This window comes from Dromaius novaehollandiae, chromosome 2, assembly GCF_036370855.1.
Source record: "Dromaius novaehollandiae isolate bDroNov1 chromosome 2, bDroNov1.hap1, whole genome shotgun sequence".
Lineage (NCBI taxonomy): Eukaryota > Metazoa > Chordata > Aves > Casuariiformes > Dromaiidae > Dromaius > Dromaius novaehollandiae.
The window spans coordinates 5,800,517-5,818,511 of NC_088099.1; the positions used below are offsets into that span (position 1 = coordinate 5,800,517).

Sequence of the window (17,995 nt, forward strand, 5' to 3'; positions counted from 1 at the left end):
CTAGCTTTGATTTTTTTTTTCCCCAAATACAGGAAGGTTAAAGTGGCTCATACTGGAGCATAGTGGAACTGCTTTGAATATCAGTTGAAAGAGTTTTTAGTGACAAAGCCCTTTCAAAGCAATGGTGGTTCTCTCCTATTTTAACTTTTTTTTAAGTGGTTCCCTTATATTTAATGCAGATTAAGTTGAGACATAACAGCTTTTGGTTATTTTGCCAGCTTATTAATAGTTTTGTTTACCTAATTTTAGGTTTGAAATTGCTGAATGTAAGTCAAATTAATTTAAATGAACTCTTAGTACTTTGAAGCATTGTGTGTGAAAGCAGTGCATTACTTTCATCGAGTTCTGGTCATTGCTGTGACATTCATAAAATCATAACACAAATACAATTTTACTTGTTTTCTTAAAATCTGATAACTGAGTGGATTTGCCTTGTGTTACTGAAGGATTGCAGTTTGATGTAGCGAACACAGGAAATACCATCTTCTCTATACCATGTTCTGGTTTTCAGAATTTTCAGAACTCTGTTAGTGCTAATTGAAATGCCGTTCCCTTCCCCGCTCCCAGGACTTGAAGGGACTGCAAGTATAGATGTACCGTGATGGGGAATAATGGTAGGGATAAAGGACCCTCTGTCTCTTCACCCTTCTGCTCTTCACACTGTAATTTTTCATATTTGATGCAGCTGGTTTCTTACTCATCTTGTCTGCTACCTTTTACTACCTTTTACTTTGTTTGAAATTCTGCTGTTCGCGTTTGAATTCTAAAAAGCTCAGGGAGAAACAGCACGGGAACTGTTTGGGGGAGCAGAGGAAAGGAAAGCAAATTAAAGTGACAGACACCAACAGTATGAGAGCAAGTAAAGGCTGAGCTGCAACAGTTCATGCTGACATTGATCCATTGCTCGTGCAGAGGTAAAGTGCACTGAAAAATTATGTGCCAAGAGGAGGAATTGTACTTGAATTTTTAGATGACTTCTTCTAGTCAAGGTACATTTTGACAGAAATAAGGAAAATCTGGCCTTGATTTGCTGAAAGGAAAGCAGAGTAGTGAGTAGCATATATGCACATGTTCATATGAAAAAGAAAAGGAACAGGGAACTAGTAATATTTCCTCTTCCATTGTGCTAGGGAATGGAAAAGAGACGGAGGTCATATTAACAGCAAAACTACAAATGAGAGAGAGAGAGTTTATTTGAATGAAAAACCTAGGGAAAAGAAAAGTTATCTTTTTATGGAAAACATGAGTTAAAATGGTCTAGAATAAGAAGTGTTCACAGTGCATTTTGTAAAACACACAGAGACTTTCTGAATATATCTTTTACCTTGAGTATCTTTTCACAAGTTTTCATCCTCATGCTGTGCTACCTTGATGGGCAATTTTGAAGTTGGGAAACACTTGTACAAAAGCCCAAGACAAAAATCACAGAATTCATAGAATTACCGAAGTACTGTTTGAGTAGAAAAGTTTGCTGAATATGTTTAAAAGAAGTATTAAAGAGTACATTTTCTCCAAATACAAGTAGAATGAAGAATGAAACATACTCAAATGTGTACAGTTCTTGGTAAAACAAGACAAGTATGGCTAAGCTTTTGGGTAATTCTTAAATGAGTACAAGTAAGTTTATAACACTTGTATTTTAAATGCAGTATTGAAGCTTAATAAGCTTTGTATGTGTTTTTATATGCTGTTTTTATTTACTGTGCTTCAGTTCTAAACTGGTGAAATTGAATAGTCAGGAAAGACAAGATGCCTTGTACAGAAGAAGAGAGCCTTGCAACAAGCTGCTTAAACTCTTCTGTTGTTCAGTGAAAGCTCTTGTTGCACTAAGCTGCCCACTGGGTTGGAATAATTTAAATGCTGTTGAGCATTGTTAAAACAGTCACTTTGCTTATATCTGCTATCACGTTCGTATTGATGTCTTAGCATTTATCACATCACAGATGACCTCTGGTCTTGTCCAGATCTTTTCATATGTTGTGACTCTGTCCTTCAAAAACGGAAAAAGGAAATTGCACAATAATGTTAAATAGTTGCTATTAGAAATGGTAGTACAAAATGGTTTGGTTGTACTTTCCTTCTGTCTTTCTGTTCAGTGGAATTGTGATATGGAAGGCAGAGATAAAGACTTTTTTACAGAAAGGAAAGAAACTGGGAAAGCTTCTGCTGGTTTCATAGAAACTCAGTGTTTGCTCTATCTTGGTCCTGGCATATTCTTAAAATTGATGTGACAAGCTTGCTTTCTTGTAATTAGGAATCTCAATTCCTTCTATATTAACCTGTTATGAAGGAGGGAAAGCAAAGAAGAGTATTTTATAAACCAATTTAAAACACCGACACTTCGGGGGGGGGGGTCAGGGTAATTCTATGTGATTTTTTTCACTATTAGAAAAAAATTCTAATTAAATCAGTACTTCATTTTTTTAGTTTGCCAAATAATGCTTGGCTAGCTAAGTGCCATGTCACTTTTTCATAGGATTGGAAGAATCGCCAAACTGAAGATGATTTTGAGTAAGCAGAGTTTTACAGCACTGAACTTCTATTCCAGTAGAGGGGGGGAAATAAAATTCTTTCAAGTGTGAAGTTCATTTTTTAGAACATTTACTCACTGAGGAGCTGCTTGTCCAAGTGTGACTCTAACACTGATAATGAATGGTCCATTCTGCCTCCAGAGTTTCAATATGACATTTTTCAGTAGTAGCCTGTATTTACTGAAACTATTGTATGCTTATTTGTTTTCTTAAGATGCTATGGCTTTTTAATCCAGCAAAGTTACGTTCTGATATGTGGTATCTGTTACAATGGGTATATCAGCCTGCCGGCAGCTTGGACGCGGATTCAGACGCGCCAGGGGGAGTGCGCGGTGTTCAGCCTTCTGAAATTCTTGCTAATTTTTTCCTGCTTTCTCAGCAGCAGGCAGCTCACCAAGACTTTCCAGCCAGCCTTTTGGGGAAGGAGTGTTGGGAGAGGGGGAGTGTTTCCGTTTTCTTATGAATAAATTCAAATCTCAATTCCTGTTTTCTAATTTAGCAGCTTGGCTCAATTTGTGTGATTCCTGGGTATGTCTCTGGGTTAAGTTTTATTCTGGGAGAGTTTGTTATCAGAGTTCTGAAGTATTTGCAGATACTGATTTCATCAGCAGGCTTAGGGGGGAGAGACAAAAGTGAGGGAAAGCTAGATGCGAGCAGGCTCTTTCTTCCCACCACTTTTAGTAGTGGTCAGTGAGGGAGCTCTGACAAGTCTGTAGGCACGCTGCCATTTCACTTACAACCCAGTTCCACCAGAATCATTTCTGCTTTTGATTCATGGTTGGATACAAATCAGGCAGATGGCTTGTGTTCAAAAAGATGAAGCCTAAATGAGGAAAAGGGTTTTATATTTGTTGGATTAGGGGAGAAGGTCTTGATCCATCCTCAGTGGGGAAGAAGACAGAGAGGTGATTCCGGGGCCAGCAGCTGCCCCCACTGTTTTCCCTGTGAGATGGACGAAGCCAGAAAGGCCAAGTCTTTGGATTTCCACCTCGCCCATCCTAGCAACTACAAAAGCTCGGTCTCCTCCTCCCTACTGTTGTTTTGTTTGGTTTGTGGTTTTTTTTTCTGCAGGGTGCTGCCAGCTACAAGGTGATGCTGGGAAAAACTGTTTTGTTGGCCTGTTTTCATCTAACCTATTGCCTCTAACACTGTCTGCTCCAGGGAATTCTGTTTGTAACAATCTGAAACTGCTGGGGATCTTTATCCCATGTGAATATAGTTCATTGGGGGAGAGGAGCAGGGTTGCTACAGAGGACAGTCTTGAGCTCTATGTTAGTATCTCCTTCTTCCAGGAGACCTAGAGCTGCTATGTGAGCACAGACTCTTGATGGAGAGACTGTTAATGACCTGCTTTCAGAATAGATGTTGCACCCAGTCTCGCTCCCCACTGTGAAGCAGGATGAGTGAGATGAATATAAATAACAGCACCCTTCCTCCTGCTTAACCTTCACTGAGTAGAGCAAGAAATCCCTAGTGTTTGGTTCCACTGGTCAGCATCAGCATGCGGTATGGCAGATCTATTTAGAAAACAAAAAATCCTCTACATATCTATGTTTGGTTCTTCCTCTGTCTTTGCCTACTCTTTCTAACCTCTTTTCCTCTTCCCACACAAAGTCTTCTATAGGAAGAGACAAAGCTCAATAATCCAATCAATGGAGGAATCAACTAGTGGAAAAAAAGAAATATATATATATAATATATATATTTAAGAACCTATCATAGTTTAATGTAAACTTGTACTAAAGAATTGAATGAGGTAAAGCTGTTCTTTTGATCATCATCTCTAAATAGGTTATTCTGTTAAATGAAACAGGCTAGTTGTTGCGTAAGCCTGCTTTGTAGGTGGGCAACTCCAAGTAAGAGGCACCTGAGCCCCTTTGAATACAGACTGTTCTCAAACAAGCAAAATGTATTTTAATATGTTGCCATAGACAGTATTAATGTATGTATGCAGTACTGAAAATGTTTCCCTTAGATACCCTAAAATTGGGTAGCTAAGGAAAAGGTAAGATCTATTATTTCTTGTGTGTATATGGTGCCTTGAAAAAACTGATTTCAGTGGCTAGAAAGATCCGTTCCTGGATATCTCGGGGGTACAATGGGCAAATTGTGGCATATTCAGAGCAGCTTTGTTCTGTTAGCAGCCTCTGGAACTCATGGAAAGGCTTTAACAAATGCAGTCGTCTGTCATTTATTTCAAAATGTAGCATTATGACCTACTTCCCTTCCTGTTCCAAGGCATCAGGAAATAAGGCAGGGCACTTTTTAAAACTAAGTTTCCCACAGCAGACTTGTTTTTTTAAAAAGCATTTCTCTGCTCATGGACACTTACATTTTACCAGTATACTTGCAGATTTATCTTTCTGCTTTCTTTTTCCCCCAATTGTCATCATTACAGTTTTCATGTTTGCATATGTCCTTTAGGTAGGGGTCCACTGAGGAAATTCACTTGTTTTCCTCAATAAGTTTTTGATTTAGAAATTTCTGCAAGAAAAGTAAAGCAAACAGTGAGACAGCTCCTTTAACAACTTAGATTCTGCAATCTCATGGAAATCAGTAATACTGTTGGGTACAGCTCTTGTTGCAAAAGATCGCCAAAATAGAAAGCAACTTACTCTGCAAACAATGCCCCTTGAAATGTATGGGAAAATGTGATGTGATACATAGCTATATTTGTGTTCCACAGTTAAGATAATCTTGTACTGTAATTGTGGATATGCTCTTTTCATCTGTTGACAGAAAAGAAGCTCTCGTGGTATTTTCTTCTACCAATGAATGCAAAAAAATGACTTAAAGGGAGGAGGAGGCAAGACAGGTTCACAATCTGTTACTCTGCCTACATAACCATATCCTTGATAACAAGGGTAACAACTGGCACCTAGTCAAATTTGCTCCTTTGTCAAATGGCACGCAGAAGCTTCAGATGGTGTTCCACTAAGTGGACATTAACATGCTGGTTTTTTCTTTTTTTCTTTTCTTTTTGTGCCATTATCTTGAGAAAATTCAAATTCTTAACCTTTTTTTTTTAATAGGTACTTTTGTATTAAAGGAAATGTTTTACTAGTTCATGGTAGTTTCTGTTCTTTTACTTCTTCATCAGCTTCTTTCATTTTTGGTCAAACTTCAGTAAAAGCATCTGCTGTTGTAGCATCACAAATTTATCTAAGCACTTTAAAAACCGAGTTTTATTTTTGTTGGCTGTTATGTGTCAACACTGTGTTAGATTCCAAAACAAGTGAGCAAGGGACCTTATCAGCTGGAAGAGTTCTCATCTTAAAAACAGTTCCTTCCATGGATAAGCAGTTTGCTGGTAACCAGAACCTGTGTTTTCAAAGTAATTAGAAAGAATAAAATAATTTCTACCTAAGTAACATCTGTGCTAGAAGGGCTGGGTTTCTTTTATGTGCAGTGTCCCCCAAAAAGCAAACACTTGTTTTTTGAGAGATGGATGATAAGAAAATCCCACACCCACAAACATATTACATATCGAGTTGGTGACCCAGTGACCAGCCTTGCTGCGTTTGGAAGCTTCAAATAGAAGGAACTTTTTCCTCAGGTCCCAGGAGGAGAAGGAAAGGTCACATTGGGCAAGGTCGTGTCGTCTTGCCTTGTTCAGTGTTTCCAAGTCCAACACAAAAGTGAGGATGTGGGAAGAGCACTGATACTGTCTCAGCTTGCTGGCTGAAGGCAGTAGGATTCCTTGGATCAGTTTATGGTCTTTGTATCTGTCTCAGGAGTCCTGCTGTTGCATAAATGAAAACGCAGTCCTTTCTGAGGCAATCGTCTCAAGGGACGTTCACTTCAAGAAGTGGGCTTTTGGCCTGTTGCCAGGGTCTGGTTGAGCTTCTTGTTGCTGCAGTCAAAAAAACCAAATATACTCATTAGTAGATCTTGCAACTTAAAGTGAAAGAAGTTAGAGTTAATACAGATACTTTCTTATTATCATCTCTTATTAATCATAGCATGGGTTTTATCAGTTCTGTCTCCTAAAAATCATAAATACCAATATACTAACCAATCATTTTAGCAACTAAAATGCAAAATCCTGTTTTTATTTTTTTATCCTGGTTTCTCGAATACTTTGAATTTTTGGTTTAAAATGTTTGAGTGCTACGTTTACTGCTTCAAACCTTTGTTCTATCCTTTGAAAGCCATTACCCTTACAGTAATTTTTTTTTCTTTTTCCCCAGGGTGACCAGATGCAGGTCATGCCTATACCAAGTGTATGTATTTTTATCCCTTTTTCTTTTAATAATTTTCATAGCTTTTGCTTTGATTCATCTTATGTTGCAGTCTAACAGGTCTGTTTTGTGTTGCATGTTATAGGATTTTATGTTCTATCTGCAAAACTGTATACTCAGAGATGAACTGAACTACAGGTGGTATACAGGGAATAGAAGAATTTGTTTTATACAGGTCTCATCTTTTGTTTCAGTTCAGTTGGTTTCTGGATTTTTATCATTTTGAAAATGTGTGAAGCAGTCTGAAAGTTGAAGTTACTTATTTAAATAGAAACAAAAGGTGACTCATCAGCACTATCTGGGATAGAGTTACAACAAAAACTTTTCTCCTTCTATTTCCACATATTTCAATTCAAAAAGAAGAGTTAGAAACTAATGCAGTTAGAAACTGTCTTGAGACAACTTAATTTAAGAAAATGAAAAATATACTGACTGTAGCTGCATTACTGCACTTGTTCAAGATAGTGCTATCATTATCAGCTGTTGTTTTATGGGCCTTAGTGTTTCTGCTTATCTTACCTGGATTAAACCTGGAATGCAGCTTGGCATCTGAATTATTTTTCAAAGCTGAATAAAAGAAGAATTACTCGACTGAAGTTTGTTTAGTTAAGTGTAACCATTTTTGATCAAAAGGCTGATCATTTTCTACTTTCTTCTAATGTGGATGAGGGCTTACGCTTTTTAAAAGCAGCAAATACTTTTTCTTTCAGAGCTCCTTAACCACTTATAATACTTTATTATTGCAGATTCTCTAGGAAGTAGCAGCGCTTGTATGTGGAGTTACTAACATAGCCCTCTTTCTGGAAAGACCTGAGTACTCCCTGAGATACCTTTTTTTTTTCCTTTCTGTATCTCATAGCCTAACATTACAAGACCTCTTATAAGAATCCTACTAGTGCTGCCGCGTAACAGTTTCAGGAGATCACTGTGATTATGCAGATAGCTTCCCTCCTTCACCATTTTTTCTGGGATCTAAGAACTGTATAAATTTTTCATTATTCCATACTATTACTTCTAATATGGTAGTATTGAATCAGTGTCCACTCCCCAAGATAATTATACAGGAGTAGTGAGGGTTTGAAGTCTCAGTAGCTCCCAAATCTGTGGGTCTAAAAATAAATGTGTATATAAAAAGATATATATTCACATACATATAATTTGTATATATGCAGGTCTGGGAATAGCAAGCTTCAAACCTATGAAAATATCAATTTCTAAATTGCTTTTGCTTTTACTTACCTGCCAAGTTCCAACTGGTCACTGTAGCTGCTATACTGGCAGTCATTTGAACTTGAAACAGGTGTTCTGGCTGTGCTGTAAGCTAGAATAAAATTTTAAATAAGAATAAATATCTTAGTGAAATAAAAGTTGAAACAAAATATTTTGAAGCTATCAGCTACAAGTCAGTACAGCTTTTTCAAATACAAACATCTTAAAGCATGAAATTAGATGCTTTTCTAGGACAATAGTTGTGATGTTAAAGCAATATTGTTAGATTTGGGCAGTGGTAGGAATACTAATGTTTCAAGAAGATTGTTTTTACTAAAGTTTCAAGAAGAGTTTTGGGAGATGTACTGTAATTTTGCTTAACTATATTCCCAGCACTTTGCTAAAGTAGTAAATTTATCTTAACATTCATGACATATGGTTCTCAGTGAGTAGGTGACTCTAAATATGCTCATTCCTCTTTGCATGTGTCATCTGATGCTTTCTTCGCAGCAGGACATACAAGTGTTGTCAAGGAATTACTGTTAATAGGCAATTCTGTGACATTTACTATCAGAATATCAGAGTGCTTCTCACTGTCGGAGGCAAGAAAGTATTAGTACATAATCCTCTAAATACAGACAGAAATGCACTGCATTTGTGACAAGTGGTAGGAACAAAAATGCAAAACCAACACTATATTTGGAAAATGCCAAATTTAAAGTGGCGCTTTTTGCCAGCGTTACAGGGCTGTTTGTCCTAAGCACCGAAGCCTAGAGATTTGCTCCGAGATGCTGTTAACCTTGTGATTAAGACCAGTTAAGGTAGAAAGTCTTGATGCTTTGCTATACTGAGCCATGCATGAGGAAGAGGCTCTTTGAATTACATGTAATGTATGTATTGGGAGAAAATCTTCTTAACAGACAGAACAAGACTGGTCACACTTAAAGCAGACATTTATTTTATATGGTTCATTGCAAATGTAACCACTTCACGTGTTCAGAAAATTCCCGAGTGATTCTGAAAAGCGCTAAGCGTTCTCTCTTCCATAAACTTCTCAAGTTGAAGTCTCCAGTCACAATACGAGGTTTGCTGCAGTTTTATCACGCATGCATAAAATGTGGCTGTCTGCTCAGATCACCTGTCTGAAAATTTCCATTTTTCTTTGCATACATGTGCAACAGCAATGAAATACGTCTTCTACTGAATGAGAGTTTGTCTGTATTAATGACGCTTAATTTAAAAACTTCCATGTGAACTTTCATGTGCTTATTGATAGAACTGCTCATCAGGGGACATCCCAGCTTCAAGTTTGGTTCTTCAGAAAGTGGAAGTGGTGTGATGTCTGTCTAGAAATAAATATGATAGAGAAATCAGAGTAGAACCATAGCAACTTGAGCACTTGTTTTTATGCTTTTGAATGAAAAGGTGCATGAAAACACAAAGCAATACGTGTGCACCTGCTTAAATGATCGAGTTGCAATTTTTTTCTTGATCAGTTTAAAATCTCAGTATTGCAGCAGTGGCACTGAAAACAGACTTCAGAATCCCTGTGGAAGTTAAAATTCAGCATTGAGATATGTTTTCACCTATCTCTGCCTACATCTAGCCACTTTCTTGCTTTTAACTTTTTTCTAGAAGAAAATTTCTGTACTGCCTGCTTCATAACAGGAGTTAGCTGCTTTTGGCAGCTATATATATGTTTTAAGTTGAAATAGTTTATCATCTATTAGAATATTCCTATGCATGGCTGCTGGGAGAAACCGTTAGCTGTGCTGTGCACAGCCGAAAGTGTGAACTGAAGGGATGATTTCACACAAATGAATGTGGTGCACTTATGCTAGGGAACATTTTCAGTATGCAGAGGACTTAATTCTGCTGCTTGTTTTTGTGGGAAATGCAGACCTGGAGGGGAGAAGGGCTGTGATTGTTTTATATGATAAATTTTTGAAAGGTTTGTGTTGACTCGCTGTTTATGCTTCATACAGAAGTCTGGTTTTCTTGCTGTTTGGCTTGCTGGGTTTGTTGTTTTGTTGGTCATCAGGGAACATACTGTTTCCACTAACCTGAGGCAGTGAAGCAGTCCTTTCCCTGGAAAGGCCGGTAAGCTGATCAGCTAATAGACCTGGCTGGAATGCAGAAATCCCAAACAGTGACTAGTTTAAAAGCTTGAACTTGTATACAATTTATATCTTACTGGAATTGAAGACCAAGCAGAGTCTTGCAATGCTAAGATACCACTTGTTATTTTTCTGGGGAATTTTATGGAAAGTCTGCAGTACTTTGGAGAGTATTACGTAGTAAATATGAGTTGCTGTTGGCTACATAAAAAATCTTAATTATCTTTAAAGCTAGTATGTTTAAAAGAAAAGTCCATTAAAGATCCCTAACTATTCACAAATAGCTATGATGAAAATCTGCTGATCGCAACTCTTCTAGATGTTTCTCAAGTTTCCCTCAGCTTAGTGAGGGAATTAAAATATAATATTGAGTACCATCAGTTTTTGCGTAAAAAGCTTTGCTACTCCTTATAGATGGAAATTGCTGTAGAATCAGAAACTCGAATGGCAAAACAAATGGGTTAATATCATATGTACAAATCCTGTAAGCCTCAAAAATTTCATCCTTGCACTAAATTTCTGCATCAGATATTTAGCATTCTCGCAGCTTGTAGTAACTTCAGCTTCAGGATAGTTTTCTTGTCTCAGGTTGTCAGGGAGCAAAAGTGTTTTCAAGGTTGAAGGCAACATAGGTGAAGTTTTTGAGGTGGGAAAATTTACTTCTAATCTTCAAGCGTGCAGACTGTTGACTAGATGTCTCAGTATCCCACTTTGAAAGTGGAATTGGGCTGAAATCAAAAAGGCACAGCTTGTAAAAGGCTTGGCCTGCCTTAATGGGTGACTTTCCCCAAGAAAAACCTGAAGACGTAGTCATGTTAGATAAAGTTAGGCTGAAATTTGAACATTGTCTCCTAAAGCAAAACTCAAAGGGGAGAGAAACCATAGGAGTAACCAGCATGTATGCATAGGTATTGCAGGTGAGTGTCTTCCTCTCCCAGCTGCTACTTTTGAGAAAGCAGAGCTACAGGTGGATGAGGAAGAAAAAGGAATAGGCTGTCACCATACAGTTAGAGGAATCCAGATTTGTTGCCTGTAAGGTTCTCATGTCTTTATAGTCCTGTCTATGTTCATTCTTTTTTCTGATGACAGGCTTACTAGTTTCCAGATAAAAGTCAAAGATATATGAACACTGTAATGTCACAGTTTTTTCATGTACATATTTATAAATGAAAAAAGATTTGTTTCCATGTTATATTTTCTAAATATATATTTATAACTTGAAAAAATTTGTGCAGCAGAGGAAAGAGCTCTGTTGGTGAAAAGAGAAGTCTTTGTCCAAGTACGGATTCTGAAGAATATCATTCTTAATTGGAGGTGGTAGGGATGGTTAATAAGCCTGTTGTCTGTTTAGGTTTTAAGTCTGTATACTTCTTGCTATGGAATAATTATATGGTGTGCCTAAATACATTTTAGATTTTTAGGTGAGAGTGAAACACCTAAATTCTTTAGATTTGTTCCTAACCTACTGTGCAAATACATTCTCTAGCAAACAAGCATAGGTAGTGCTCAACTACTTGTGGTAGTAATGTACATGTGGGACCCTCTATAACCTAGAGAGGATATGGTAAAGCTGGAATATATTTAATGCTAAAAATTCTGGTGCAGTTAGATCATTGTGAGGACTCTACATCACAATACATCCTCTACAGACACTAAGCAGCAGTAGTTTTTCCTTGAAGGTCATTGATAGAGGTGTTCTAAGAGAAAATATATTAAGTGACTTGTAAGATAAGCAGCTTCCACAGTTTCAGTGAGCACTTCTAAAAATTTCCCAAGAACTTATAATTTGGCTCACGACTGTTTATTTGTTTGATTTTAAGTCCAGAATCTTATTTGTTTTACAACTAGTTACTTCATTTAAACAATAACTTATTAGGCATCATTGACCAATACCCATCTGAAATAAATCGGTGATTAATAGAAAATCTGTACTTGTTGCTTTATTGTGCTCAGCAGGTATCTACATATTTATTCATCACACCTCTATCTGCAAAAGTGGTGACCTCACAGATCTCTGAAAATACCTCTATAAAAGGCTATTGTATCAAAAAAGAACAAAGAGTGATAGATATGTCCTTATCATGGCAACATCATCTTAATAGAACAGATAAAACAATAGCAAAAGAATGAAGCAGAGTTCTATATCCAGTTTTTATATTCTTAGTATATTTAATTTCCTGTCAGTTCTGAGCTTCTCCTTATTCATATTTTTCTATAAAGCCAGTCCTTTTCATTCCAAAAAATCTCTTTGAACCAGTGACAGTGTAGCAGTGTTTCAGCTCCAAATGATAGTTATCTCTAATTTCTGTTCTTTCAGAAACTATACAGTACCAAAGTCGTCTTTGCTTTCAGAAAAATTTTTGTGGAGCTCCTCCTTCACATTGTATAATTGGTACCATTTTTCTAAAGGGCAGCATACTGTTTAAAAAACAAAACAAAACCAAAAAAAATCTTGTTTTGAGGGAGGTTTCTTTCCTGCAGTTTTCATGGTTTGATTCCGAACATAATTCATGTGAAAGCTCTTGGTCAGTACCCTAACAAGTAGTAAAGGTTACAGGGAGACATGTTTTGCAAGATAAAATTAATCATGTTGTCTTCCTTCAGAATTGGTTTCTCCATCTTAACATGTGTCATAGCAAACAGGAATAATGATTGGTGTAAGTGTCCGTATGGGTGATATGGGCCGAAATGTATGCTTCTAGTACTGGCATTGACTCTGAGTAGGACGCCAATGGCAACAAAACCTGAGGTGTTTGGAAGGGACATCAAAGGGAAAAGATGTTCCATTTTTCAGTGTTGTTTTTTTGCTACTAGTGGTGTTTTGCCATCTTCATTTCCAGTGCTTTGGAGATTATTCTGCACAAGTCTTTCATTTTAAAAAATTGAAAAGTCTGTATGGGTATTGCATGAGCCATTGATTTCCATATGTGTACTTGCAATGAGCCCAGAAAAACATTCAGCTTTGATTCATGTATTTCAATGTCCACTGAGTACTACCAGAATAGTAATGTTAGTGGAAAGTGCCCTTTTAACAGATTTTACTTTTTTTTTTCTTGTCTTTTTTTCTTTAGCCACCAGCTAAATACCTCCTGCCAGAACTGACAGCATCAGACTATGGGAAGAAGTGTGTGGTCATTGATTTAGATGAAACTTTAGTGCACAGTTCATTTAAGGTATGTAAATTCATAAGGGATCTCTTACAACCTGATTCTTTTAGCAAGCAATATAGGAACTGTTTAACCTCTTAACACTAGCACGTTACCTAGTCTTGCAGACTATCCTAGGATGCCTGGTAACTCTTTTTTGATTCACTATTGCTTTTGCTCATAGAGGAAAACATTCTCTTTCAGATCACTTTCTTGTTAGTTTTTTTTCAGTTTGTAGCTTTAAGCCATTTAATTCCTTCATGGCATTCAGCAGTTTTCAGTTTTTCTGTTGCTCATTATTTAAAACCCAGCATTATATCTAGTCATGAGCTTCTTTTGCAGCAGCTTCAGTGTCACTTTTATGATTATTCATCCTAGTTTGGCTTTAAGGGGAACAATGCAATCACTGCTTTTGGCAAGGTGGGAGGCAGATTTTGAGGAAGTCATTGAAACAAGGCTTGAATGATTACTGACCTTATGGTTTTCAGTAGTAGCTATTCCAGCAGGTAGAGTATCTACCAGGTACAAAAACTGTTGCTCTGAATATATGGTTTTGTTTTTGATGTTCAAATGATGCTGCAGCTAGTCTAGCAGAATGGAAATTCAGCACAGCTTTAGGTTAGGTAGATGTACCTTAAACCGGTAGTTCTTGAGCGCTGGTGATGCTCCACTGCCAGAGAAGGTTGTTTTCTGTATTATTGGTAAGTAAATGTCAGTCTGCTGTCCCAAACATAGTTTTTAAGTCTGTTTTTAAGTACTGAGCTTTCATAACAGGAAATCAAATAGCATTTTAGCTGTTCCTGATGAGTCAGTCATCTTGTAGAAGCAACTTTTATAACCCCTTCATAATTTTACATGTTGTGGGTGTAGTGGTATTTTTCTATTGTTTATATAGGTCTAGAGTTGGAATAGGAGAACTCAGTAATACAAATAACCTAAACTGACTCAGAGTACTAGTAGTCTTTCTGATCAGCAAATGTCAGACATTATAGAGCATCTTCTAGTTTTATACACTGATGCTGGAGAACTAAGATTCAATAGTATGTTTCCTTACCAGTATCAAGCCAGAGTTACCACTAGCTTTGTAGTCTTCTAATTTTGGTTGCACTCTTATTTTTCACTGCAAGCATAACTCCAACAGTCTAACCCGGCAAATATTTATTTGCCAGCATTTAAATATGTAAACCATAATTCATTTTGTGGTTAGAATTTGGCAACAGTCTGTCTTTGTTGACTTAAAGATGACCTTATATGGCGATACTAGAACAAATATTCCTATGCCTCCAAGTCAAACTGAAACTTAAGATTCTTCTCTTTCTCTATTGTGCCTAGCGGTATATACCAATTTGTGGTGGTGTGCAAGAGTTTCTTAACCTCGGTTCCAGATCATTGTCTTCTATACCCTGTCTGAAGTGGCACTTCAGAATTTTTAGGAAAATTAGAAACACAGCTGGATTGGAAAGGGATGTAGTATGCCTTTCTAATTAAAGAGAGAGTCAAAAAAAGGAAGGGAAAACTGAATGTGAAAGTCTAAATTTACAAAAAAAGTATTAGACTATCTGGAATGTAAAAAATGAAAGTTTCTTTTTGAATGCTGTGGATAACTTTGTGCTATGTTTTTATGATTCTTGAAAGAAAATGAGATGCCCTTCAAGTCTTTCATAAAGTATTTTTTAAACCATTTTAAGGAAATACATATTTCGTAGTTGACATAGTGTAAATCCTTTCTTGTAAAATGGAGGTTTGCCTTTATTGCCAAGAGTGCTTGCTCAGGCAGCTCATTTTTTAAAGTTAATCATTCCATTTATTCAAATGATATTTAATGAGTATTTAAATGATATTTATGGATATTAAATGATACCTAAGAAAAATTTAAAGATTATTCTACTCTAGTCTTGAATGCTGAGCAGTATTTTCTTCTAGGAAGAGAAAGCTGGTTCTTTTTTCCTTTGAAGTAAAATGTGTTAGGCAGAAGTTGCAATGATTTCTGTAGTACTAGCGCCATGTTAATTAAGACAGTGCTGTCACAGGCAAATAATGTGAAGCACTGGGATGGTAGTACATAACAGAAAACCAGGTTTTGGAGTAATGGCTTTAGTATTTAGTGTCTGGCACTCTGTTCAGTGTACTCAGTGGTGCTGTTTGGATTTTGTGACATAGAGAGGGAGATGCTTCAGCTGAAGTAAGGCCATCGTGGTCATTAAAAATATTCTGATGATTTCCAGAAGACCAGGAGTTTTAATACCTATATTTACACTGCTCTGCCTGAATAATTATGTTCCTTTTGCAGTTTCGTTAGTGCTTTTCTTTTTTTTTCTCCTCATTTAAAGCCTGTTCTCAGGCAGGTTCAACTTAAAAGCTGTAAGAGCATACATAAATTTGTACTTCTCTTTTTGTGCAAAAAGCTTTATTTAAAACACATGTATGTTTTGGGAATGCATAATTTGGTTATGAAATAGGCTTCATATTTCAAATGCAAATTTTTTTTAACACAACCAGAGATGCAGGGTTTTTAAAGTGCTTCTTTGCAAAAGCAGCAACATCTGAAGGAGGGTAATTCTCATCTTTTTATGCCCCTGCATATTTGTGAAGTTTTAAGAGGTATTAGTCTTTTATGTTAAACGTGTATTAAAGGAATAAAGTTTGAGGTGCTTTGGCAAGAGTAAAAAGGAATAGATAGACGTTATAATTATGATTCCCATCATAAAACAGCAATAGAAGCAAAAATCAAATTATTAAATCAAGGAGATGTAAGCATTGTTCTGTATAAAATAAATTAAACCACATGCAAGTCTGGAATGTAGTCATACTCAGAACCGTCTATGGAAGATTTTTAAAGCACGTTTAAAACTTTGAACATTTTTATTAAATAAAAGTATTTTCAAGTGAAGAAAAGATTTTTCAGCAGAAATACGTTATGTTCTTTCATGGTTTGTCTGTGTGGTTCCCAATTGAGGTATGTATGTGCTGTGTGTGTGCAGCCCCAGAAACCTTGAGCTAGCAAGCTGTCGAGGACTTTTCTTCTGTCTTCCCATCATGATGATGAAACGCAGAACCCCTGTCAGTGCTTTCTTCCTTATCTATTGTCCCAATGGGACAGCTGCATAGTATCCAGAATACAAGTTGTGGAAGCAAATATGTAGTTGAGTGGTTTGGTTAGTGTTGCAAAGTCTAAGGGTAAGTTTTCTTTGTTAGCAAAAATTCAGTTGTCTAAGCAGAATGTGTTCTCTGACTTCTCTTTGCTGTTCCCCATTGGTAACAAAGTTCAGTCATAGCTGACTTTTGATCAATGGGCTTCCAAACCTTTGCAGCTTGCAGTGAACTATTCCTACTTTCTGTGTGTGTACAGAATATTTATCTTGCTTAAGGAAGTCGTGCATATATAGATTTTGCAAGTGAGTACAAGTCTCCTTCAAAGTATGTGCAGAGCTGGCACCCACTTAAAAACTTATTGGAAGTTCATTTGGATTTGTTTTAAGTTGAAGCTTCAGAATGCTTTTGTGTACCTGTTCTCTGGCAATGAGAGATGCTGCAGAATATCATCATCTCTGCCTGAGAGTCTCCATGCAGATGACAGATTTGAGCTGTCCCTCTGTCCTGTTTCAGAGGTAGAAAGAGGGACAGCTCAGAAAGAGGGAAATTGTCTGATGTCAGCTAAAGAAAAAACTGGCTTGCATCTGCAGACGTCTGAGGAGTTCTTCAGGTCATACTAGCACTAGTGGTCATCAAAAGGGCTGAGGTTTTCAACATCTGCTCTAAAGGTTCATTTCCCCATACTGGTTTGTCCGTATGAGTAGATTCAGTGTTGCTTCTTAGTCTCTGACACAGCATTCTCAGAAGTCAGATAATGCCAGCTGCTTTTATTACTTCGGTATTTGCAATCGCAGGTGTAGCTCTCAGTGTAAATTCTTCTGGTGGTCTTACTGTCCTCTCAAAAAGGTGTTGTGGCAGTGGAATTAGAATCTCATTTCTCCAGTGAATGGGTTCAAAGTGATGCTATCAGATTAATATTGCAGAATTTCCTTTCTACTGTTTCTTCTTAGAGCGCCTGTTTAGGCTTCTCAGTTTGTGATCTGCTGCTTTATCTACCTTTAGTGCTTCTCTGCTTTCTTGATACCACCCTGCCAAATGGTTCAGAAACTCTTCAGGGGCACTCTCTTCTTATTGGCACTTAAGATCAATCTTCTGGCTGATCCAGAAAATCACATGGGAGAGCCTGTAGCAGTCTGATAGAGCTGAGCGAAGATGTTCTCCATCGTAAGCTTAATTATGTCACCCCAGCTATCAGCCAAGCTATTACCAGTCCTCATTGTAGGCTGTTATCTGTGAAGCATATTGTCTGTTAATCTGTCCTGTAAAACTAAATTAGACAGCTCTGTGCCTTGGCTGTTTCCAAGTGGTGGAACGTGGTGTGAGTTACAAACTTCACCCAGACATGTTTATGCGATCTTTTCATCATGGAGGTAATGCGTGAGCCACACTGAAGGTTTCTGCCCAGATTTGATGTCCACTTAAACTAGTAAACATTCTTAGCTCTGTGTTCGCCAACTGCCGCTACTGTCTAGCCAAGATCAAGCTGTATTCTCTTAAAGTCTTTTTTGCAAGGCCTTTTTTCTACTTAAGCTTTTTTGCAAGGAATCGTTTTCCTAGACTGACAATTCTTCACAATGAGTCTATGTAGTAGGTTGTCTCAAACTGTTTAGAAAAATGGATTTGAGATCTTGGATAGTGTGTGCTTCCTCTTCTCTTTT

At 37.2% G+C, this 17,995-nt stretch overlaps 1 protein-coding gene across 3 annotated transcripts in view; it reads left to right on the forward strand.

Annotated features, from left to right (window-relative positions):
* CTDSPL (CTD small phosphatase like) overlaps positions 1-17,995 on the forward strand; it is an 85,229-nt gene that overhangs the window by 50,994 nt on the left and 16,240 nt on the right. For 2 of the 3 annotated variants that reach the window (XM_026096498.2, XM_026096485.2), the window contains exons 3-4: positions 6,722-6,754; positions 13,170-13,271. In XM_026096498.2, coding sequence (XP_025952283.1) covers positions 6,722-6,754; positions 13,170-13,271 — 135 coding nt within the window. The remainder of the gene's footprint in view (positions 1-6,721; positions 6,755-13,169; positions 13,272-17,995) is intronic. The other variant, XM_026096491.2, reaches the window with a different exon arrangement.